This window comes from Oncorhynchus nerka, linkage group LG3, assembly GCF_034236695.1.
Source record: "Oncorhynchus nerka isolate Pitt River linkage group LG3, Oner_Uvic_2.0, whole genome shotgun sequence".
Classification (NCBI taxonomy): domain Eukaryota; kingdom Metazoa; phylum Chordata; class Actinopteri; order Salmoniformes; family Salmonidae; genus Oncorhynchus; species Oncorhynchus nerka.
In genome coordinates this window covers 46,095,964-46,121,387 of record NC_088398.1, presented here as the reverse complement: position 1 = coordinate 46,121,387, position 25,424 = coordinate 46,095,964, and the positions used below count along the sequence as shown (strand labels likewise).

Here is a 25,424-nt window from a genome sequence, read left to right as displayed (position 1 = left end):
GACAATAGCCCAAAACACAAGGCAAATCTATGCTGGAGTTACTTACCAAGAAGACGGTGAATGTGGCAGAGTTCGTTTTTACTTAAATCTGCTTGAAAATAAATGGCAAGACATGCAAATGGTTGTCTAGGGGGTTTAATACTTATCTAATCAAGATAGTGTTTTGTTTTACAAATCCCACTTTGACATTTTAGTATTTTGTGTCGATCTTGACAGAAAATGACCAAATCCATTTTAATCCCATTTTAATACAACAAAGTGTGAAAAAGGGTGTGTGAATACTTTCTGAAGGCACTCTATCTGCTCTCTCTCTCTCTCTCTCTCTCTCATTCATTCCTCTTGGACCTGTCAGCTGTGGGGAGTGCCTAACTGGCCCGTTGGTGAATCCTTCCTCTGACACACAGGTGTGGGGAGAGGACAGTGGCGGACACTTTTCTTGGCAGTGAGCTGGTAGAGTGGCTGTTGCAGGTGGGTCTGTCACAGGACCGAGGAGAGGCGCTGCTCTATGGGATCCGGCTGCAGCAGGGTGGGGTGCTCCAGCACATCACCCAGGAGTATGGCTTCAAAGATGACAACCTGCACTACTGCTTCACAGCATAAGGTGGGCCCTGGTTAGGCCCAGTCTCTGTTTTCCAGAGGCACAAGATGAAAAAGAGATCGGCTATCTACCAGACCTGAATCTAGGTCGCTACCTACATAACACTAGCAGTATTGGTTGACTTGAAGAGTCTGCTGATTTAAAAAAAAATAATAATGCTTTTATTGTTTTGCACATTGAAATATGCATCATAACAAGCATTGAGCACTTGTTAGTTTTCTTTTAAACTGCCTATGTTTTTGTGGGGGTTTTGTATGGTACTTTATGCATAACGAGATTTAAGTTGTCAAAGAGGCAGAGGTAATAATGATCGGCCCAAATTACTGATGTCAAATATCTTGCATTATCGTCTCAAGTTATACAGACCAGCTTGTATCCCCTTGATGACACTCATATACCATAAGGCTCAGATTTGTATTTATTTAGTTTGGATGACGAATGGTATTTGTCAGGTATTGAAAATGCAAGTCTGTAATGGGCCTCTCGAGTGGTGCAGAGTTCCAATGCACTGCATCACTACAGACCCGGGTTCGATCCCGGGCTCTATCGTAACCGGCCGTGATCGGGAGTCCCATAGGGTGGCGCACAATTGGCCCAGCGTTGTCCGGGTTAGGGGAGGGTTTGGCCGGGGGCTTTACAAATAGGCCGTCATTGTAAATAATTTGCTCTTACCTGACTTGTCTAGTTAAATAAACAAATAAAATGCATGTCGCTGTGTATTCTAAATACACTTAATTTGGCCATAATTTATAACTTAAAATAGATATGGCAGCTAGATCTATTTTGAATATATTTGAATAATGTAGACAGAATGGTGTCAAATTTTATGGATGCTGAATTTTATTGTTTGAATTCTCTGTCCGTTTGTACATTGTTAGTCACACGCGATATCTCGGACACCATTGGGTGATTTTGACGAAACTTGGATGAATGATGCATCTTGCCATAGAGACCTGGCATTTAAAAAAGGGGCCCAAAGGAGGCTCTGTAGTAATCAACTGAGAACTTTGAACAAACATATCTCCTGTCCCATCATTTTGTACATGCAGTGCCTTCAGAAAGTATTCAGACCCCTTGATTTTTTCCCCCACATTTTAAGTTAGCCTTATTCTAAAATGAATTAAATAAAACAATTTCCTCAGCAATCTACACACAGTACCCCATAATGACTAAGCGAAAACAGATTTTTTAACTGTATTAAAATTAAACCGAAATACCTTTATTTACATAAGTATTCAGACCCTTTGCTATCAGACTCGAAATTGAGCTCACATGCATCCTGTTTCCATTGTTCATCCTTGAGATGCTTCTACAACTTGATCGGAGTCCACCTGTGGTAAATTCAATTGATTGGACATGATTTGGAAATACACACCTGTCTATATAAGGTCCCACAGTTGACAGTGCATGTCAGAGCCAAAACCAAGCCATGAGATTGAAGGAATTGTCCATAGAGCTCCAAGGCAGGATTGTGTCGAGGCACAGATCTGGGGAAGAGTACCAAAAAATGTATGCAGCATTGAAGGTCCCTAAGAACACATCCATCATTCTTAAATGGAAGAAGTTTGGAACCACAAAGGCACTTCCTAGAGCTGGCTGTCTGGCCAAACTGAGCGATGGGGAAAAAGGGCCTTGGTCAGGGAGGTGACCAAGAACTCGATGGTCACTCTGACAGAGCTCTAGAGTTTTTCTGTGGAGATGGGAGAACCTTCCAGAAGGACAACCATCTTGATTGAGGTGGAAAGAACTTTCATCAATTTTAGAATAAGGCTGTAACAAAATGTGGAAAAAGTCAAGGGGTCTGAATACTTTCTGAAGGCACTGTTGTATATGCCGCCCCTCATGAGCAACATGTTTCCCATAAGGACCTAAACTCAGCAAAAAAAGAAACGTCCTCTCACTGTCAACTGCGTTTATTTTCAGCAAACTTAACGTGTAAATATTTGTATGAACATAACATTCAAAAACTGAGACATAAAATGAAAAAGTTCCACAGACATGTGACTAACAGAAATGGAATAATGTGTCCCTGAACAAAGGGGGGGTTAAAATCAAAAGTAACAGTCAGTATCTGGTGTGGCCAACAGCTGCATTAAGTACTGCAGTGCATCTCCTCATGGACTGCACAAGATTTGCCAGTTCTTGCTGTGAGATGTTACCCCACTCTTCCACCAAGGCACCTGCAAGTTCCAGGACATTTCTGGGGGGGAATGGCCCTAGCCCTCACCCTCTGATCCAACAGGTCCCAGACGTGCTCAATGGGATTGATTGCCTGCAATGACAACATGATGCTGTGACACACCGCCCCAGACCATGACGGACCCTCCACCTCCAAATCGATCCCGCTCCAGAGTACATGCCTCGATGTAACGCTCATTCCTTCGATGATAAACGCGAATCCGACCATCACCCCTGGTGAGACAAAACCACGACTCGTCAGTGAAGAGCACTTTTTGCCAGTCCTGTCTGGTCCAGCGACGGTGGGTTTGTGCCCGTAGGCAACGTTGTTGCTGGCGATGTCTGGTGAGGACCTGCCTTACAACAGGCCTACAAGCCCTCAGCCTATTGCGGACAGTCTGAGCAATGATGGAGCGATTGTGCATTCCTGGTGTGTCTTGCAGGTGTGATGTTCGAATGTAACGATCCTGTGCATGTGTTGTTACACGTGGTCTGCCACCTCGAGGATGATCAGATGTCTGTTCTGTTTCCCTGTAGCGCTGTCTTTAGGTGTCTCACAGTATGGACATTGCAATTTATTGCCCTGGCCACATCTGCAGTCCTCATGCCTCCTCGCAGCATGCCTAAGGCACGTTTGCGCAGATGTGCAGGGACCCTGGGCATCTTTATTTTGGTGTTTTTCAGAGTCCGTAGAAAGGCCTCTAGTGTCCTAAGTGTTCCTAACTGTGACCTTAATTGCCTACCGTCTGTAAGCTGTTAGTGTCTTAACGACCGTTCCACAGGTGCATGTTCGTTAATTGTTCATTGAACAAGCATGGGAAACAGTGTTTAAACCCTTTACAATGAAGATCTGTGAAGTTATTTGGATTTTTACGAATGATCTTTGAAAGACCGGGCCTGAAAAAGGGACGTTTATTTTTTTTGCTGAGTTTATAAGCTCCGCCCATTCAATATTTTTATTTTTTTCTGCATCATTCATGGGGACAACATGTTTACTGATGCCTTGTTAACTTATTTGAATGATTCTTGGCTAAAAAAAATATATATATTGTTTGTTTTTTAAATACACAACTATAATTCCCATTTGTTTTAGGTTTGTGGAGAGTACAATACCGACTGTGCCAGATTAAATGCAATATTCTTTATTATTGGAGTTATTTTGGAGTCATGTTACTTTTTCCTTAATGGGATTGTGCTTATTACTGTTGCTAATAAGGTAATTGAGCCATGTATTCACCTTGTTTGGCATTATGAATGTTTGAATGTCACTTGACTAAAAGAGAATGTACGGTATCATGCACTTTGAAGCTAACTAGTGCTGCATGTTCTTCTATGATTCCCAGACTGTTTTTTTAACAAATAAACTGCTGTATTGCACCTCTGGCTTATGCGATTCCTTTTATACTGGGTTAAAACAGAACTGATGGATACATGTTGTGGTAAAGTGTGGGTGTGGCTCTTCCTGCAGGGCCTTTCAGGGTGGAACAGGATGCCTGAAGACTATGTCAATGAAAAGATGTCCTGTCTTTTTACTTCAAATAAACCTATACAAATCACTCAGTAAACTGCTCAGTGGTAAAACAAGGCCAAGCTCTTGCCTCCACTACTGTTTCGTATACTAAGTGTATTATTTTGCATAGTGGGACATGCAGGAGTTGGTCTTGAAACAACCATTGGCCATTTTAGATATGAAAGACCGATCTTAATTTTACTGTAAACCAGAGATGACAATTATTTTTTTATGATCATGGCCTTATTTCTATCACAGCATATTGGATGACTCATTCATATTCCATTCGCCCAGCTAAATGTAACATTGATTGGTTTAGGTTACGACATGACACTCTTTCCCAATGCCCATCATGAGGTTGCTACAACCTAGCTTATGAATGAAAGTTTACAGCGTAAGTGCACAGGTCGAGACAAAAAATGTGAGTAATCACGGTGACAATGACACATTCAATACAGCCTTGCCCACTATTGCCTGCATCTCACTGATCTAGGGTTTAATCGTTAGTCCAACAGTTGCAAATTAGAGTTTATATTGAAGTTGAAGTTGAAGTTTACATACACCTTCGCCAAATACATTGAACTCAGTTTTTCACAATTCCTGACATTTAATCCTAGTAAAAATTCCCTGTCTTAGGTCAGTTAGGATCACCATGTTATTTTAAGGATGTGAAATGTCAGAATAATAGTAGAGAGAATGATTTACTTAATCTTTTATTTCATCAGATTCCCAGTGGGTCAGAAGTTTACATACACTCAATTAGTATTTGGTAGCATTGCTTTAAATTGTTTAACTTGGGTCAAACATTTTGGGTAGCCTTCCCACAATAAATTGGGTGAATTTTGGCCCATTCCTCCTGACAGAGCTGGTGTAACTGAGTCAGGTTTGTAGGCCTCCTTGCTCGCACACACTTTTTCAGTTCTGCCCACAAATTTTCTATAGGATTGAGGTCAGAGCTTCCTGATGGCCACTCCAATACCTTGACTTTGTTGTCTACCTTCATTTTGTCTACTGCCATTTTGGGGTCATTGTCCATTTGGAAGACCCATTTGCGACCAAGCTTTAACTTCCTGACTGATGTCTTGAGATGTTGCTTCAATATATCCACATCATTTTCCATCCTCATGATACCATCTATTTTGTGAGTGCACCAGTCCCTCCTGCAGCAAAACACCCCCACAACATGATGCTGCCACCCCCGTGCTCCACTGTTGGGATGGTGTTCTTCGACTTGCAAGCCTCCCCCTTTTTCCTCCAAACATAACAATGGTCATTATGGCCAAACAATTCTATTTTTGTTTAATCAGACCAGAGGACATTTCTCCAAAAAGTACGATCTTTGTCCCAATGTGCAGTTACAAACCGTAGTCTGGCTTTTTTTATGGTGGTTTTGGAGCAGTGGCTTCTTCTTTGCTGATTGGCCTTTCAGGTTGTCGATATAGGACTTGTTTTACTGTGGATATAGATACTTTTGTACCTGTTTCCTCTGGCATCTTCACAAGGTCCTTTGCTGTTGTTCTGGGATTGATTTGCACTTTTCGCACCAAAGTACGTTAATCTCTAGGAGACAGAACGCATCTCCTTCCTGAGCGGTATGACGGCTGCATGATCCCATGTACTTGCGCACTATTGTTTGTACAGATGAACGTGGTACCTTCAGGCGTTTGGAAATTGCTCCCAAGGATGAACCAGACTTGTGAAGGTCTACAATTTGTTTTCTGAGGTCTTGGCTGATTTCTTTTGATTTTCCCATGATGTCACGCAAAGATGCACTGAGTTTGAAGGTAGGCCTTGAAATACATCCACAGGTACACCTCCGATTGACTCAAATGATGTCAATAAGCCTATCAGAAGCTTCTAAAGTCATGACATTTTCTGGAATTGTCCAAGCTGTTTAAAGGCACAGTCAACTTAGTGTATGTAAATGTCTGACCCACTGGAATTGTGATTCAGTGAGTTATAAGTGAAATAATCTGTCTGTAAACAATTTTTGGAAAAAATTGCTTGTGTCATGCACAAAGTAGATGTCCTAACTGACTTGCCAAAACTATAGTTTGCTAACAAGAAATCTGTGGAGTGGTTGAAAAACAAGTTTAAATGATTCCAACCTAAGTGTATGTAAACTTCCGACTTCAACTGTATACAGTTATGTTTATCCCATTCCGTTTGCTTCCACTTAAGAAACGTTTGTCAGTGGAATAAATACACCCCTGATCACATGCAAACACAGTTCACTGTTATAGCAGCCATGCGCATCTATGCGCTCTCTTCCTCCCACCTTTTCCCTTGCTTGTGGACTTCCGTACACAACACATCAGCTGTCTGTGACCAGGCAAAAAAAAAAGACAAACCTTCATTTCATAACCACTACACACAGCCTACATTGTAGTCACCATGTTAGCTAACGTCATAGTCAACATTGCTACTAGAACTAATGCGTTAGTCGACCCGCTACAATTATGCAGTACATACAGTATACTGTCAGCAAGCAGTTTAGCAGTTACACCACTTACACTTCCATTGAGTTGGAAAAGTTCCAGTGTTGGATAGCCATAGCCAGCTAGCTAACATGGCATCCCTCTCTGTTTGAGTAGGCTAAACTAGCTAGCTGCATTCGCTGGCTAAGTAAATGAAAGTGGAAAAAAATACAACAAAATATAGGTAGCTATCTCTCGCTCTCTCTTGCTTGCATCTTCATTTATTAAGAAATGAATTTGTTCAAAACTGTTCAACTATTGTCTTTCTCTCTCTTTGAATCAAATATTCACCAGATGTTATGCACTGCAGTGCTATCTATCTGTAGTTTGTGTTTGGTACTAGATTGATTCTCTGATCCTTTGATGGGGTGACATGTCAGTTTATGCTGTAAGAGCTCTGATAGGTTGGAGGACGTCCTCCAGAGGTTTTCATAATTACTGTGTAAATCCATGGTAGGGGGTGAGAACCATGAGCCTGCTAGGTTTTTTATTGAAGTCAATGTACCCAAAGGAGAACAGAAACTAGCTATCCTCCGGCTACACCATGGTGCTACCCCACTGAGTGCTGTTGAAACTACTGTAGACCTTTGCAAAACAGTGTTTTAATCAATTATTTGGTGACGTGAATATATTTAGTATAGTTTTTTCTTAATGTTTCACTATTTTTATGACATTCACTGAGGAGATTGGTCTTCCCCTTCCTCATCAGAGGAGCCTTCACTGCTGTAAACACTCATTTCCTCCTCGATTGAGTTAGAAAACAGGTGGCCAACCGAAGTAGGGTCTTCGGTTCCAGTTGTTTATCAGTTTCTCCATCTCAGCCATCATCTTTTTCAAACTCTCTCATATTCTGCATGATCTCCTTTCCTTTATCCTAAAAATAATCCAAATCCAAAATTAAGCCAAATATTCGCTTAAACTTTAAAGAGTTAAGATGTACTGTATAGATTTGGAAAGGTTTTGTACCTTGGTGATATCAATGATGCAGCCACCACCACCACCTGATGTTTGACAAACAGTGGATGTTTGCGATGTGGCTTGCTCTGGAAGCAGGGTATCTTCTTCACAGTGTCATCAGGACCATAACCTAGAGAGCTATTCTGCTTCAACTGTTTAATATCTTTCACAAAGACAAAAGGTTTGAAAACCGACCTGTTGGGTGATAAAGGATCCTTAATTTACATACATTTGCATAAACTTGAGATGGTACAATAACATGGCTAGGTAGGGTGTGTGAGCGGTGGCCAGCTCCATACTGTACCTCTCAGGGTCAGGAGTTCCAGTGATGCTGTGCAACCCCCGGCAGGTTGGGGTCTGTTAGTACGACAGACCCCATGCTTCCTGTTGCCATGAAAATCCCCTCCATGTTGATGCCACTCTCCTTGTCCCTTAGGATATCCATCATCGTCTCAGCAGTGTTATGTCCTAAATACTCATATTCATTGTCAATAGTTCGCAAGCTATATGGATTCAAGGCTGTTTCAAATGATCTCCTCAAACTCAATTCTTCTACGCTTGACTCAAACAACGAAACCTAAAGACGTACATAATCTTCATATTTAACCAACTAACCTTTGCTTCTCTCCAGTAGGTTCTGCACTCCGCAGTAACGGCTGCCAGAGTTCTCTATTCTGGCTGTAGTCATGAAAGAGTACGTCTTGGTGAAACTGAACGGGGCCTTCCCATCCCACCAGCCTGGGCTCTTGGCATACTCCCAGGGTGTTCCTTGTCTATCTTGGTTGTTATTGAGTACTGATTGGAGATATAAAGGATACAACATATTGTCAACAAAAAAAAAACTCTTATTGCTCAGTCTGCAAGTTTTCAAGTTGAGCAAACTCAAACCCTGATAGCTAATAACCTTCCACTCTCTCTGCTGCCCAGTACTTCCCAGACGTCTCAATCATCCAGGCCTCAGTCTTGCCTTAGATGAGGAAGCTATTGTGGTAGGCAAAGCCAGACTGGTCCTCCATGCGGTTTCCTCCATGCAATTTCTCAAATACCGGAGCAATACTTAGTTGAAGAATGACAACCTACAGACAGGGACATACACGGCACAGTATTTTTGTTGTTGTTTTGGCTTTGTACTCAAACACTCACAAATTCACTTAAATGTGTATTACAGTAGTCAAAAGGTTCATATTTGGTCTCATTTCATAGCACGCAATAATTACATCAAGCTTGTGTCTACTAATTTGTTGGATGCATTTGCTGTTTCTTTTGGTTGTTTCAGATTATTTTGTGCCCAATAGAAATGAATGGTTAATAATGTATTGTGGCATTTTGAAGTCGTTTTTATTCTAAATAAGAATGGAATATGTTTCTAAACACTGCTACATTCATGTGGATGTAACCATGATTACTGATCATCCTGAATGAATCGTGAATGATGATGAGTGAGAAAGTTACAGATGCAGAAATACCATACCCCCACCAGAAAAATGCTAACATCCCCTGTTATTGTTTCATGTGTAACTCTTGTTGTTGTTGTTTGTCTCGCACTTCTTTGCTTTATCTTGGCCAGGTCGCAGTTGTAAATGAGAACTTACCTGGTGAAATAAAAAAATATTGTAATGGTAAAGAGGTTACCGTGTCCTGAGGGTATGATATTCGTCTGTAACTCTCTCTCATCATTATTCACAATTCATTCAGGATTATTCGTAATCATGGCAGAATCCACATAAATGTAGAGGTGTTCAGAAACATATTCTATTTTTATTTTAAAATAAAAGTGACAATACATTATTTACCATAACTTTCTATTGGGAACAATATAAACTGAAACACAACCAAAACAAACAGCAAATGCACCCAACAAATGTGTTGTCACAAGCTTGATGTAGTTTTTGGGTGCTATGAATATGGGACCAAATACTAAACTTTTGACTACTTTAATACACATGTAAGTCAATTTGCCCCAATACTTTTGGTCCCCTAAAATTGGGGGACTATGCACAAAAAGTGTTGTAATTTCTAAACGGTTCACCCGATATTTAAGAAAATATCCTCAAATTAAATCTGACAGTCTGTCCTTTATCATTGTATAATTTCAAACCCAAAGTGCTGAAGTACAGAGCCAAAACAACAACACAAATCACTATCCCAATACTTTTGGAGCTCAGGTGGCAGATATTCACTTGACAAAATCCATGCCAAGGGCCTCCTCGTCCTCGGCACTCTCTTCCCATACTCTCTGCCCCACACAAACAAACACTTGACCGACCATACACTGGACATTGCTTAACTCAGATTCCAATCCGAAATAATCTGTTGATTTCAGTTTGGTGCTTGTTACCTGTCGCTGCAGCCAAGTACCGGATCACAAATTGTAGACGACAATATCATTTTTACATGTCCCCCCGTTCGTTTTTACTTTCAGTTTATTTTGTTATTTACCAGAATTCACAAGTGCGCAATTAATGAATGTTGTGAACGCTTCAGTGTTGTTTGTAGTACGTCAGAGGTCACGCACAGAGCTGACCCGGAAGAAGATTTTAACCACGTTGTTTTGTTTTTGTCAGCGCGAGCTAGCTAGCTAACATTTCGCTTTTAATCCCCTAACTAATTGTTCTTCAGCCATTGGGAAGTAATTTGCTAATTGTAAGTGCAATAAAGATTTTCCATCCTGCATCGAAGTCAAATATATAAAAAGGTGGGTGGCTAAATAGTTGTTCTAGCCCAGCCTTCCTCACTAGTAAGTCATATATAGTAGCTAGTTTAGCTAGCTAACAGTTGGTTGCAGATGTTCCAGATAAATTGTATCTCCATATCCATATCTGCAAGACCTTTTATTTCGTCTCTCATTATTTCCCCACTGAAAGATATTGTAGCGAACGGAGGCAAACTCGGGTCGCAGGAGTAAAAGGCAAACACCCAACGCATCGCGCCATTTAAACTGGGTTAACCCACTTGTTGGGTATAATAATGTATATTATAAACTGGTTGGTTTGAGCCCTGAATGCTGATTGCTTGACAGCCGTGGTATATCAGACCGTATACCACGGGTATGACAAAACACTTACTTTTACTGCTCTAATTATGTTGGTAAACAGTTTTATAATAGCAATAAGGCACCTCTGGGGTTTGTGGTATATGGGCTAAGGGCTGTGTCCAGGTACTCCGCTTTGCGTGTTGCATAAGAACAGCCCTCGGCCGTGGTATATTGGCCATATACCACACCCCTTCGTGCCTTATTGCTTAAATATAATTAACTAGGATTGCTACACTGCCTCATCCGAACGCGAACGCATGTCCCGTGCTTCAACCATATATTTTGTTTTGTGTAAAATCACAGCTTTAATTTATCATATAACAGATACAAGCCATTGTCTGGCTTTTGTGTTGTTAAAACCTTTCTCATAGGCTGTTGGTGGGAGATGATCGTGTGAAGAATGGTCTCAACCTCATGTATGAAGCTCCACCTGGGGCAGACAAAGGTAACTACATCCATCTTGGTTCTGCATCTTTACCATACTGAATAATACAAATCAAACCATATGACTGCACTCCTTCCACCCACACTCTGCAGTCTACTGCGAAGGGGAGAGCAAGGAGGTGGAATGTTTAATAAGAGTCCATCTCTTGTTCACAGATGCATACTTGTTTCTCAAAGCAAGCGTCGCTAGTTTGGTAAATGTTGTAGACTGAAAGGCATGTGTTAGCTTATTATTGTTCAAAATGTTACATTTTGATATTATTTTACAGGAAGGCGAATCAGAATACAAGTTTGAGTGGCAAAAGACGTCCCCTCGAGGAAAGTAAGTAACTAATTGTGTTGATCAACATAAATATTCAGATGACTTGAAGCCTACTATTAGAGGTTACCTTTGCATTTGGGGATACTTTCATCTTTTTAGGTATGCCAAGGATGTCATGGCTCGTAAACTTTTGCGTAAATTAATATTGTGCAGTTTTCCCATTTGTGTTGAATTAACTTATGACATACCTATTTATGACAATCTACTGTTACATGTGATTGCTAGGCTAAATATTGTCCTATTAACAAAATAAATGTGTTGGCATTTGACACTTGGTGGTGCTAAAGTCAAAGGATGATATCTAACTTGGGATAACGATGTGTTTATTTACATTATGGCAGGTGTAGTATATGTGCTTTGCTTGTCGTCGTCGCAATTGGGTTGTATGGAAGGTGTTATAAGTGATGGAATGAATGGATTTAAGTCCAGTCTAATGACCTGTGATTCTCCTGTGCGCAATGTGAACTGCATTGTGTGTCACAAATAGGGCCATATGAATACAGACAGTGTACCCTCTCTTTGGCCTGTCTGGGATCAATGCCAGCACTGCGCCCACAGAGAAAGCAGGTACAAATAACAATCTGACCTACCTGGATGAATAGAGGAAAAGAGTTGACTGGTAATTCCAAATAATAGTTCACAGATGTAGCTAATGGTTTATTTTAAACTAAATGTTATCAAGTTGTTTTTCTTCATATTTTCATTCTCAACAATAAAATTCTCCTTTTTATTTTTGCACTGACTTTGAAATCATTTGAACAAAGAACTTATGATGCAGCTATTGCAGACAAATTGCAATAATAATGTGTCCCAATAGAATGGGCATTCAGTATTACATTGGATATTTGTGGTAACTCTATACTTGTAGCAGTAGTTGCCATCACTCCTGGTGTCCTGTAGAACTTCCAGAGTGGAGCTGGTTCTGACTCCTACAATCAGGAAGTGAAGTAGTAAAGTAATGTTTACAGAGGGAGAGCCCTGCGCATGGAGTTGATGGTGGAGGGCGATAATGGAGCCCCTCCTGTGCTGGGAGAAAAATGCATTTATTGTGTATTCTGATTCCCCTAACCACTGCTTTGGGAGAATGATATTGTATGATTTGCTCAGCCTGAAGATGAGTGAGTTGATTTGGTGTCCCTTTCTGTTAACAAAGCCGGCCCTGAATTCCCCACTGTGGAAGCAGTGGCGGATGTGGACAGGCGTCAATGGGACTTTGAGGCTGTGATTTGTGTTAACAGGTCCGTCGATGCACCCCTCCGAGTTAATGGCAGAGATGCGAAACAGTGGGTTTGCCCTGAAGAAATGTGTCCTTGGAAGAAATTCTACTGTTTGTGATCCATCGCAGGTAATCTTCTGTTCTTCTTCCCCACATGAAGAAAAAGACAACAATATCCATGGCAGATCCCCGGTCTAAATGTGATTGCTGCAAAATGGCCAATTATCAGAGTAAACCACAGAGCTCTTCCAGTCGCTGCAAGTTTAGTCAATTGGGCAGATGTGATGAGACTAACTGCTAAAATTATAGGAGTGTTGCAACACCAGATGTAGCAGTATATAGTTTAACCCCCCCCCCCAATAATCTCCCCTCAAACAGAAATCAACAGAGGTTATTCTGCTCTTACTTGCTTCACTTCTAACCATTTGTGACGTCTTTATTCATGTTTTGTTAGCGTTTGATGCATGCTTTTTAAAATGTTCATTGTTTTATTTATTATGAATTGTTTTTATGCTGTAGGAGTACGTTGTCAATGAAGAAGAGGAGGATCCTGAGGTTGAATTCCTGAAGTCGTTGACCACTAAACAGAAAGAGAAGCTCCTCAGGTAGGAGAGCACCACCATTCATACGTTTAGTTGTTTTGAATATAATATGCTTATTGTAAAATAAGACAAAAGATGATTCTTGCAAAAAAAATAAACATGATCTACTAATATGACAAATTATTTTCATTTTAAAGGAAACTTGAGGGTCTACAAAAGAGGAGTGAAGGAAATCAGAAGAAGGACCGTGATAGTAGTGACAGCTCCAGTGAAAGTAGTAGCAGTGACTGAATGACAGCTCCAGTGAAAGTAGTAGCAGGGACTGACTGACAGCTCCAGTGAAAGTAGTAGCAGTGACTGACTGACAGCTCCAGTGAAAGTAGTAGCAGTGACTGAATGACAGCTCCAGTGAAAGTAGTAGCAGGGACTGACTGACAGCTCCAGTGAAAGTAGTAGCAGTGACTGATTGACAGCTCCAGTGAAAGTAGTAGCAGGGACTGATGACAGCTCCAGTGAAAGTAGTAGCAGTGACTGACTGACAGCTCCAGTGAAAGTAGTAGCAGTGACTGAATGACAGCTCCAGTGAAAGTAGTAGCAGGGACTGACTGACAGCTCCAGTGAAAGTAGAAGCAGTGACTGACTGACAGCTCCAGTGAAAGTAGTAGCAGGGACTGACTGACAGCTTCAGTGAAAGTAGCAGCAGTGACTGACTGACAGCTCCAGTGAAAGTAGCAGCAGTGACTCAGACTGACAGCTTCAGTGAAAGTAGTAGCAGTGACTAAGAGTCTGAAGAGAAAGAAGAAAGGCAAGAGAAAGGACTCCTGTCGTGATGACAACACTGAGAGTGATGGATGAGTCTAGAGTAAGACCAGGCCCAACCTCCAGAAAGAAACAGCACAAAGATGATACCTGAGAGGAGAAAGAAACAGTAGAGATGAGACGCTACAGCAGGGAGAGGCAGAGAACCAGCAGCAGCTCCCAGCCTGGCCCAGACAGAAGCAGAAGGAGAGAGATATAAAGACATGGTTCACAATAGAGATGAGGCAAACAGTAGAAGAGAGATGGATAGAAGTAGGAGCAGAGATGGAGCAAAGAATAAAGCAGCCGCAAAGGGTGGAGTAGGATCCTAGATGGAGGGAGGGAGAGAGGGGGGAGGCAAAGGGAGGAGCAGGAGCAGAGGGAGGGAGAATGAGAAAAGAGCCAGAGGGAGAGCTGAGAGAAAGCACTGAACTGTGAGAGTAGACAATCTTACAAAGTGGGCCAGTGATACCATTTTATTTTGCTGATGTAAACATTTTTGACACGTTTTGACGATTTTACACTGCTATTGTTAATATGTACATTTTTCTTGGTGGGCCCACTTATTAAACAAACACATAGAAACCAAAGTTTTAGTAACTACGGTCAAATGAGTGCAGGGGCGTATTCATTATGCCGATTCTGTTGCAAAATGTTGAGCAGAAGCAAACTGAATGAAACCGGGAGGGGCCTACCTGAATTTGACCAATATAAACTGTTCAAAATGTTCCATTTTGCTACTGTTAGGACTAGTGATTACACCCCTGCTCCTCAAATAGTTCTTATTTCATCCACTAGAGGGCAGCAGTAGACCTAAAATAACTTCAACCACAGAAATATTTTGCACAAATTATTGAACAAATGCATGTCTTGCATGCACTATTATTGATGGTTGTCACTTTAGTCCAGAAAACCCTCTTCAGAATTCTAATAAAAAATATTATTGCAACTCGAATTTTTAAAATAGTGAACTGTGTTCACATGGTTGTGACCGTTCTTCATTACATGTGTTACAAGTCTAGCTTAATTATGTAGGCTTGTTTCAAAGTGGTCTTCTGGAAGTGGCCTAAACGGGAGCATGGTTGACTAATGACAATCAATCTATGATTGTTCATTATACGATGCATAAGATTAGGCCTGCGTAAGTGATTAGTGTGGAGACGTCAAGTTTGTTTCAAATATTTAATACTGAATACTTAATTCTGACTCGAGATCAATACATGAAACTTTCGTCTTTGTGCAAAACCCAGTGCATGATTTACGCAACATTGCGCGCCTATCGTCCTTTAGAGATTACTTGTTGCATTACTTGCATGAATTTGTTCTTAACTGACTCATTATCATCATCAGCAGGGTAGCCTAGTGGTTAGAGCGTTGGACTAGTAACCGCAAGGTTGCAAGTTCAAACCCCCGAGCTGACAAGGTACAAATCTGTCGTTCTACCCCTGAACAGGCAGTTCCTGTTTCTAGGCCGTCATTGAAAATAAGAATTTGTTCTTAACTGACTTGCCTGGTTAAATAAAAAATTATGGACAAAACAGAAGAAACGATGAGGTCGAGTTCCTATTTGTTTTGGAGACATATTTTATGGCAAAGAAATAACAACTCCTGCGTCGATATGATTTGTTAAGAATTCCTGATCAGGAAAATTAATTTCTTACATGTTTTATTTTATTTCAGTCGCTTCAAATGGTAGCCTTTTGCAATGATGCGCCGAGGTGTGCACCTAAATACTGTAGACCTATGCCAAATTGTTTGATTAATTGTTATTTTATCATTATCACAATACAAGTCTTTTTTTGTGAGCGATGAACATTTTTTTAAATCCTGGAGACAAGAGGAGAGTCGCCCGAGGCCTTGAGCAGTGAGATGTTTTCCCGTGTCCCGTAAAGTCGCACTGGTTCTCTTTGATCTCTCTTTTATTGTGGCTTGAAAACAAAGATGACTTCTGCCTAATGCTCAGCGAGAGGGCATTTCATGGAAAAGTAACAAAGCGATAAATGGCAGCACTTTACTGTCCGCAACCCCAAGCGTCTCTCTTCCCGAAGCATTTTAACGCACCTAAACTCGTGTTGAATTTAACGCCCTTTTGTAGCCATAAAATAGCAAACTATGCTCATGAATTACAGATTAATACTTATTTCCGTGGTTATGAAAATGGATCGAATTTCAAATTCACTAAAGTGTAATGAAAATATATTTGCCCACAAGAAAACTGTAATTTACTTAGTGTGCCTATGCGGAAAAATAACAACCGTTTTTTCTGAAGAAAAAAAAAAGAACATAAAATCACTGCAAATAAACCACCATTTTATTTTTAAAATAAACATACACTTAACTGAAGGTTGTATTAATTGATCATGAATGTTCGGTTATATAATATTAGCCTATTGAATAGGCCTGCTTTATTTTGCCTGTAGACCTCGTTTAAAAGTTCACATGTATATTAAATGCCAAATATAGGCTATAATACGATGTCTTTTCTAAGCTGTTTATTTTTAAACTCGAATTCGTGGTTATAGATAAATTTACATTTGATTTTTTTATCGTTATTTTCGTGATCTCAAAGCCAGCCACACAAAAGGAAATGAAAATAATTTCTCTATTGTCTTCTGGTCAATTGAACTTCCTCTTCAGAAAGAGGTTATCTAGATGAGATGCCTGTCCCTAACATATTCCCAGGCCTGGGCTCACGCTGTAATTATTCCCCGGGTTTTTCTTTGAGATCGGACGCTGCACTGGGTAAGCACAAAGAAGTCAGAGAGCATCCTTGAACCCTTTCAATACGGGGCCACTGATATTCAAATAACATGCAGGAACCATTTGACTGCGCCGCGACAAGAGCATTTCAATTTCATCATTTGCATATGGCTTTTTACCCCTTTTCCTTTTCAAAAGTTTAGAAACAGTTCCCATAACATCAAATCAAGTGTAGAGTTTCAAGGAAAGCTTAGAGATGCTTTATCCTTATTCTTGGACTGCCATCTTTCCGTTTGACATGCAAATTAAAGCAGTTAATTTGGACAATTAAAATAAATATTCAGGGGGCTTTTGTCATCAAAACCCCCTGGAAGCCCCCAGATAAAGTAAAGCTGAACAAATGATGTCTCGGAGATTAATTAGATATTTGATAAGACACGAATCCCTAATCGCAAATACAAGACACATGGGGTTGCGATGTGCTCCAAGTCATAATTAATACCATTTAACAAGATTTTCATTTGGGCATGAAATGTCTTTTCCGGGGCATTAACTATTGATTTATTCCTCAGAGAGAATGCACGTCAATGTGCGATTGCCTATATCAGCAATGTATGATTGATTTTATGTAAAGGAACACTCTTGCCTATCTACATTTTACGTTTGGCAATCGTTCATTTTTACCATTTATACCATCACATAAAATACCTTGGTTCATAATTTATTTTCATTTCGCATAATGAAAACAAGTATGGGACCCAATACAGTGAAACATTCCCATCACACGACTGCTGCCTCAGATTTTAGATCGTTTTAATTATGACAAAATGAAAGTCTTATACGTGTGACTTTATACAAGTAAACATTTATATATTTTTTTAGCAAAGAAATGAAATGGTTAACTGAATGTAAAAAGCTGTGTACATACATATCCACAAAGTGCGTTGAAAGTAAACTCCCTGAATTTCAGGATCCCAAACACGAATAAAACAATCATAATTCACATGTACATGAAAATAACACATTGTTTGTTGTCAATATGTACAATATGATGGCGACTCACATGGGCCAACCAAGTTCATTTGGGTTAGCTCGCCCCTTTTAAGCACTGATCGTAAAAAATACCCCGCGGTTCATTTTTAAGTTGACAGCTTTATAGTTATGTCATTTTCACATAATATAGAATAATTCTGCTTTTCGTTTGATGGTGAATAACGAGTTGAACATAATCAATATGGTGTTAAGTTTGAATTATTTTTTGTTTTCAAATGCTTTGCGTAAAATCGTATTTTCATCCAATACTATCTCTCAAACCCAGACCCGTTTTAATACATGTACCAGTTTTGATAACCTACTGGTCATTTGCTTTATAAAGTTAGTTTCAAGGTCATTCAAATAACAGCCATTCAGTGTTCGTCATGAGGAGATGGATCCTTGATTCTGGGGTTTACCCCGTCTAAAATGAGTTCTGGGGACTCGGACCTGGGGGTCTCCAGGTTACTGGTGTCGGTGTCACTGTCGCTTCCCTTTTTGCCTTCACCACCACCGGCAGTGTGGGTTTTAATGTGCTTGCTCAAATGGTCGCTCCTCATAAAGCGCTTGTTGCATACTGGGCAAGCAAACCTTTTCTCGCCGGTGTGGGTACGGAGGTGTCTCTGAAGTTCATCTGATCTTGTAAATCTTTTGCCACAAAAAAGCCAATTGCAGACAAATGGCCGCTCGCCAGTATGCCATCTCAAATGGGCTTTAAGGTGAGAGGTTTTGCCATACACCTTACCGCAGCCTGGAATGTGACAGCTGTGAAGTCCTTTCCTCCGGAGGCTGGCCCCCGCAGGCCCCAGCCGCTCAGCCTCCTGACAGTTCGGACAGTCGCACGTGGCTCTGCCAGAGTACCTCCTGGATGACCTTGAGGAACCAGAACTGGAACCTGAAATCATAGCGTTGGCGGCAGAGGCGTCCGTGTATGTTGGAATGACTGTTTTGAATCCCTCTTGTGTTAACAGGTGTTGGCTGGTTGATAGAAGATGCGATGCCGTGGGACTTATACCGGTTGAGCTGAATGCCGAGTGTGTCAAAGTGGAGAAGTCAGGGTTATAGCCACTGAGCTGAGAGTGTATGGCTTGGGGGGTCCCGGAATGCAGGGAGGTCTGCAGCGAGCTTGCAGGGTTTTGGACCTCGAGCCATGAGCCAGGGTTGGTATGAACGTCCCACCACGCGGACGCCCCATTAGTAACATCGCCCGAGATGGTTGAATGGAAACCAGACTTGTACCACGACTCATACGGATGTGCCATCCCTACCCTCGGGTACAAGGTTTCTGCTGATGTGTGGACTTTGGAAATGAAGGCTGATTGCCCAGACTCTTGAGACGAAATGCTTGCTGAGTTGGAAAACAGACTGCTGTACTCTGTGGAAAACGCAGATGTGGTCGGGGAGGTGGAGGCTAAGCAGAACGCGCTGTTGCCTGTGCCAGTAGTTGATGTTAGTCCGGTCGATCCGCGGCTTGTTGCTACAGTGAATCCAGGGAGACTGGATCCCAAGTTGCAACTAGAGGAGGATCTTTTCCAAGGATGAAATCCGCCTTTTGAAAAAGCACTGGAATCAGGTAGAGTGGTAAGGGGACTGGTATTGCCAATTTTGTTACAAGTAGCAGCCAGCATAGCTAGAGGTGTAGTTCCAAATCGTGGTTCTTCCTGCAGAGAGATAAAGCACTGTACTTTAGAACATTGCAAGCAACATTTACCATTTTCTTTCTGTAAATAAGATGTCCAACCGTTCGGTTGTTGTGCTTGTTTGGGTAGCAATTAGTGCATAGGCTACACAATTATTTACCGTATTGGATTCAAACATACATTTAGTGAAAATGTTCATTCATAAAGAATGTATCGAAATGTGAACTAAATATCCACTGAACCTAATAAACAGACACAATCATGGAGGAAATACAGTAATGTCACTCAGTAGAGAGTTTACTGCAGGTCTCGAAAGTTTGCGCATGTGGGTAGCCTATTATGAAAGTTGGCAAAAACAAACATGATTTTGATTTAGGAAAATTACAACATCTACACAAGCACTTTCAATACCTACAGTAACAACAAAGCTCAACGATAAGAGAACAATGACCGAAAAGTAGCCTATACAATTTAGTAGGTGTGAAAGTATAAAGCCTACTTCACACATGAAAACCAATATATTTTTTGTCGGCTTACCCCAAGTATAGACGTAGCCATATCCAGGGTCTTTGCTATGTTGAATTGGTCACAATTCTGCAATAGTGTACTTTTCCAATTCGACTCAGACACTTTGCTTTTCCGTAGTCACACGATTTCTCTCTTGGCTCGGAGCTCCTACACTACCTAGTTGTAGAGAGCGCGTTCTTTGAAGTACAGCTGGCAAGAGCAAGCAGCCAATCTAAAGGCCGGATTCTTGGCAAGAGGACGACGTCAGCCAATGAGAGATTCGACCAAGGACAGAAACGCTAAAGCTTCATGTCAATCAATAACTCTTGTGCGGATTTGACTGTCAAGCAAGGTACGATTTGGTATTTTTATACATGTTATGTATTCTCCCATCAAGGCTCAATGTGCTCTATATTGTAGAATCGAGATCATTTTGGTTTAAGCTAGTTCTCTGCAAGAGGTAAGAATTTGATATGATTTATTTAGAGGTATTTTGTTTCTGTTGCATTTCAGAAAGCTTTCTGACCAATTGTTATTTTTTTCAACTGCAGGTTCTTTGTTTCTCTAGGACTATATAGACATAATTGTAAAATATAATGTTCTGATGTATAGCTGCCTCTGCTTTTATCCCTCGTGGAGTACCAAATTGTTTTATGTTTCATGTCATAACATGAGGGGATTGGTGATGATTTAAAATATATATATATATATATATATATTTACGAATTGCGGTGCCTTCATATTTTTTTTAAACTGAGGATGTCATGCACTTTCAGGAATGGAAACGTCTTCATAGGCGCAGGGCATGTGCTTGCTTACACCATCCATGAAGTTAAGCAGAAGTTCCCATGCACTCACCAGGGGGCCAGAAGTGCAATAAACGGACCCATTATCAATAAACAATGGCTGACTAAAGTGAAGACGCTTACAATACAAGGTATGTCATACAACAGGTGAATTATCTTAAAAGTTTCCATAGGCTCAAGCGGTGTTGCCATGTGTGCGTTTAAGAGGCTATTGGGGACTTGTTTTTAATCTGTGTGTGTGTGCGCGTGTGTGCGTGGAGTGCGCTCGCGCCCGTCCCCCTGCCTGTCTGTGCCAATTTACGCGCGTGTGTTGAGGCTGTACAGTGGGGCTTTTCGGTTAATTAAAAAGTGACAATTAACTCGATGAGTGGTTGGTGTTCTAAGTGCTACTGCCTGGAAACTAAAAATATTTGAAAAATATTGCAGTCATAATAATCACGAGATGTTGTTTCCCTCATGTCAGCCTGGCGAATGCATTTCATTCAACGATGCAGGCTGATTTAATATGGCACAATGAAACCATAGAGCATTCCACACTAAAGATTTAGGCCAACTGAATTATAACGTTTGGAGATACAATTGAACCATTGAAAAAACATGTGGAGCGCATCAACATTAACTTTTTCTTTCGCCAAATTACTATATATATTTTTCTTCCTCTGGAATTTATAAAGATCACAATGTAATATATGTCAACGTGTTTCACAGCTTGTTAAAACATTTAGGGGTAATGACATAATGTAACAATGGCCTGCTTTGGTGTGACTCTTCATCCCTTAAAAAGGTAAAGCAATTTTCCATAGAATTGCTTCGCCAAAAGCTGTGTATTACAGTATTCAAAACGAGCGAATAATGCACCATTATTGAGCTTGAATGCTGCCAGTAAACCAAGCGCAATTTGTTCAAAGGCTTCCTCTGCTTTAAATCCCCACCTTTTGAGCGGCGAATATAAAACAATTTCATCAAATCCAACGAACGGAGCCGAGAAAAGTGCTTCATTTTTGCAATCATTGCAATTTTAGTGGTGTGCTATTAGCACTATTAAATGTCGATTATGCATTAACAAATTTGATTGCAATGCCAAAGTGTCTCGAACAGCGTGAGTGTGTGAGCGTGTAATTATTATTTTATATTTTTCTTTTCTTTTTTAAAAAAGTACAGTTCTAAATGTTTTGGAGTGTAATGCACCTTTGGTAAAAATGAGGACCGTGTTATTCATTGTTTATTTGTTATATTTTTTTTATTTTGCTATGTATAATGGTATTCTGGTATTATCTGTCTCTTCGTGTTTTATTTATATTTATTGGTTCGAAAATAAAGATAAAGGATTTATCAATGAACAAGGCGAAGATAAGGCCCTCGATGGAGTGCTCGTTTTTAATTAGTGTTTATCCCCACATATTCAACATCTAACTGATTATTGAAACACTTCTGGAAATAAAACAAGTAAGGAAATGTATAACGAACAAAAACTTTAGTAACAAAAGAACACGAAAACAATTAGGATTAGATTATCTTTCAAAATTACAGGTGTTGGTTCACATATGATTGCCAATACAGATTTTCAATTGTGTTGACTTTTTAGTCTTTTTGAATGCCATTGTAAATTTGAATTTCATCATGTAGGCCTACCATAATAACAATGTGATAGCCTGCGTAATAGTTGGTAGTAGGCCTACCCAATGCCAGCATCCTTGACGAAATCTTGTCATTAAAAATATTTGAACAGTGTCATTCAAGTGGGAATTTGGAGTTGAATCTCGCATGCAGGACTCCACCCGAGAGCACTTTTCTGTGGCAATTAGGAGCCTATTACAAGTCATTAGATTGATCAATGTACCTTAAACAATGAGAATGATTTATTTGGTAGAACAAAACGCTGTGCATCTATTGTGGTGAGGCTAAGTGACGGTGCATCCATCAAGGCGTTCAACGACAAAAGATAAATGATTAATACAAACCTATTCATTTAAACTCTTGATACAAAAGGCTTTTGACTTGCTTCAAATCTAGATTATTAGAGGCTCGTTTCCTGCATGTTAAACGACTCAGGGTGCTGGATTAGACCAAGTTTTCTGGTTGGTCCCTGCAGTGATTAATTTGCTTTGGTTTTGAGGAAAGTTTATTTGTGGACAATTAACTAATCGGTGTAATCTCATGGTCGAGAGTGGCGGAGGTCCACAGGCCTACACCTGTTTCTGTCCAAGAGGGGAAACAATTTAGGGGCAATATATGCCATGCTTCAATTCTAAGTAGTTTTATATGTTAATTGATGTCATTATCTGAAAACAGGTGTATGATAGTCTACTAAATCCGACAGAAATGTTAAATCAACTCGGCCTAGCCTACATGCTTGTTTGGGTCATGGTGATTGGTAGCCTCTAAGATAGAAAACAATATTTTATCATAAACTCGCGTTTTTTGTATATTGTCAAATCTATAACACATCTCTTTCTATACGATTTGTAGACTAACGCACGAGATCATCGACGTGAGTCTATTTTGCGTGTGCAAAGACTTGCATGCCATTAATTGTCAATGTACAGTATTCAACCTGTTTCTCAGCCGTGTCTGCCCGGCTCTTGCACAGTAAGCATTGTTGGACACCTTTTACATTTTGCATCCGATGTTTGTCATTTTTCTGTTTGTCAAGGGAGTAAAAAAAACAAACAAATGCGGGAAGACTTGTATTCACTATATAATGGTGCATAACAGGAAGATATAGAATCATATTCCTGTTCAGTATGAAATATCATTTTATTGGGGAGGGAGATAAACCAGAGCGACAAACCAGTCTGTTGCAAGGAGTAGCCTAGAAGATTCACCTTCAGGGGCGGAATGGAACCAGAAATCGTCCCTGACATGTCAAACACACCAGCCCATTTTCTTCCTTGAGGTCCCCACAAAATGGACTAGCACATCTGGTATTTGCCCGAAATGCCAGATGGCCGCTCTGCCCCTGTTCGCCTTGTTAAAGGCACTATAGTCCCACAGCTGCTTACTTGCACTGATTTAACCCTCCCTGATAAGAGGTGCAGACTAACCAGCACTCCCTGCCACTGTCATATTGTGCGCGAGGGACTGTCATTTTGGTTACATGCCTGACACTTGGATAGGCTCCTGTAATAACTCCTACAGTTACCGATATTGGCTTGTACATATGTTGTCTATGTTCTGTGGTGAAGCTTGGCTCAGCTCACAAGTACAGTAGGCCTAACATTAACAAGTGTCTGCTAAATTTAGAAACATGGGTCAGCTACCAGTGTCATCTTTCATTTCAGCCAGACGCATGTCCTAGTTTAAGGGTGAGGCGTTAGCCAGTGTGAGTGAGGTCGACTGAACTTGCTGTTAGCTAGACCGCTATTAGCTTCTTCTCCAGAGCTTACATTACCAGCAATATATGTTTTTTTTCCCACTCTAAGTTGTGAGTAGATTTAGTAGGCAGTGAAAACTGAAGAAAAGGACATGGCTCCCAAGAAGGTGTGTTTTGTGTATACTATAGTAGCTCAGGCCAAAGCTGAATGTGTAGCCTCGATTTACATAACGCCACGAGGTCTGACTCGCTATGGACATTGACACATTGTTTTTATTAGCAGAAGGGAGGTGATGGACAGCAGCCACCACCACTGATTGGACGGTTTGGGACTTCTTTGAAAATAGGAATCGTCGGATTGCCCAATGTAGGGTATGTCTATAGTCGTTACATGTAAACTGGAAATATACATTTGACTGCTTAACAACATGGCCTATGCATTTTTAAGTACAGTATTAAATGTATTCATATGGCTCCCATGAGCCAGTGTAAAGGTATTCTGGTCATTCATTGACTAGTTCATTACAGGCCACATGCCATTAGGCTTTCACTAGACTAGTGGACACAGGTCATGGAGTGCATGCATTTCACTGTACACGTGAACCTAAAGGTCGCAAACGCCGCACCAGTAATTTAATTTGCCTAATGTCATTCAATAATTCAGAATATTGACTCACTCTTAAACGTAAAAGATTAGAACAAACAGACACAAAATGCTTTGGATTGATACATGGGAAGTATAAGATCCAACTCCGATAAAGACATACAACAAACAATACCATGGTGTATAATCCGAAAGCCTACCAAGCAGCAACAGCTCTCACACTATGGTCTTCTGCTATTTCCTGTCATTTACACTGTACAGGGATCAGGATGGTAGCATGAGTGTTCTTTGGAGATCATTTCTCCCGTATGAAATAATAGCAGGCATGTGGCTTCAACATGATCACTGTCCTCACCCTGCTCCCCACCCTGCCTAGCCCCCACTGCTGTTGACCTGGCCTCATGCACTGTGACGGGCTGATGAATAGCGACATGAGAGCTGATTGAAGTGACATGTTTTTATTGTCCACCACTGTAGGCAGAATAACAAATGTCAATCTAAAGCAGATTGTGTATTTCTGAGGGTGATCTAAAACATCCTTGGAATATATGATAACGGAACGATCCTGCGATTATAAGATGAATCCATGCTGTATCACAGCAATATCCGGGCAATTCCTGTCCTGTCGGTTTTGGAGTCTAAACCAACCAATCCTTGAAATGTGGAGCGCACCAGGTGAGGGGATAAAGATAGAAACGTCCAGGATTATATTTAACTGCCTTGCCATTATTACACTTGCATTCATT

General features: G+C 40.6%; 3 protein-coding genes and 1 pseudogene across 7 annotated transcripts in view; 2 read left to right on the top strand and 2 right to left on the bottom strand.

Moving 5' to 3' along the window:
* LOC115109235 (lysosomal cholesterol signaling protein-like) overlaps nt 1–25,424 on the top strand; it is a 110,347-nt gene that overhangs the window by 10,622 nt on the left and 74,301 nt on the right. For 2 of the 4 annotated variants that reach the window (XM_029633931.2, XM_029633941.2), the window contains one exon: nt 405–4,153. The exons of 1 other annotated variant lie outside the window; for it this stretch is intronic. In XM_029633931.2, the coding sequence (XP_029489791.1) occupies nt 405–600 (196 nt within the window). In that variant the 3' untranslated portion in view covers nt 601–4,153. Of the gene's footprint in view, nt 1–352; nt 4,154–25,424 lie in introns of those variants that run through there. One more of the 4 variants, XM_029633948.2, reaches the window with a different exon arrangement.
* Nucleotides 4,984–8,670, bottom strand: LOC115116311 (secernin-3-like; annotated as a pseudogene).
* On the bottom strand, nt 17,569–20,139 carry LOC115109204 (transcription factor Sp9-like). Its single transcript, XM_029633887.2, has 2 exons — nt 19,986–20,139; nt 17,569–19,469 (listed from the first exon to the last, which is right to left on the bottom strand). The coding sequence occupies exons 1-2, from the start codon at nt 20,004–20,006 to the stop codon at nt 18,183–18,185; spliced, it is 1,308 nt and encodes a 435-aa protein (XP_029489747.1). The 5' UTR covers nt 20,007–20,139; the 3' UTR covers nt 17,569–18,182.
* The window catches only part of LOC115109212 (obg-like ATPase 1), a 46,376-nt gene continuing 45,007 nt past the window's right edge, over nt 24,056–25,424 (top strand). The window contains exons 1-2 of one of the 2 annotated variants that reach the window (XM_029633908.2): nt 24,056–24,241; nt 24,358–24,446. In XM_029633908.2, the coding sequence (XP_029489768.1) occupies nt 24,227–24,241; nt 24,358–24,446 (104 nt within the window). In that variant the 5' untranslated portion in view covers nt 24,056–24,226. Of the gene's footprint in view, nt 24,242–24,354; nt 24,447–25,424 lie in introns of both variants that reach the window. The other variant, XM_029633900.2, reaches the window with a different exon arrangement.

What these genes read in the sequence shown, in the direction of transcription:
- LOC115109204 (XM_029633887.2), bottom strand. Translation starts at nt 20,006, where the DNA reads ATGGCTACGTCTATACTTGGG. An exon ending in TGGCTACGTCTATACTTGGG is followed by an intron (nt 19,470 to 19,985) that starts GTAAGCCGACAA and finishes ATCTCTCTGCAG; the next exon opens with GAAGAACCACGATTTGGAAC.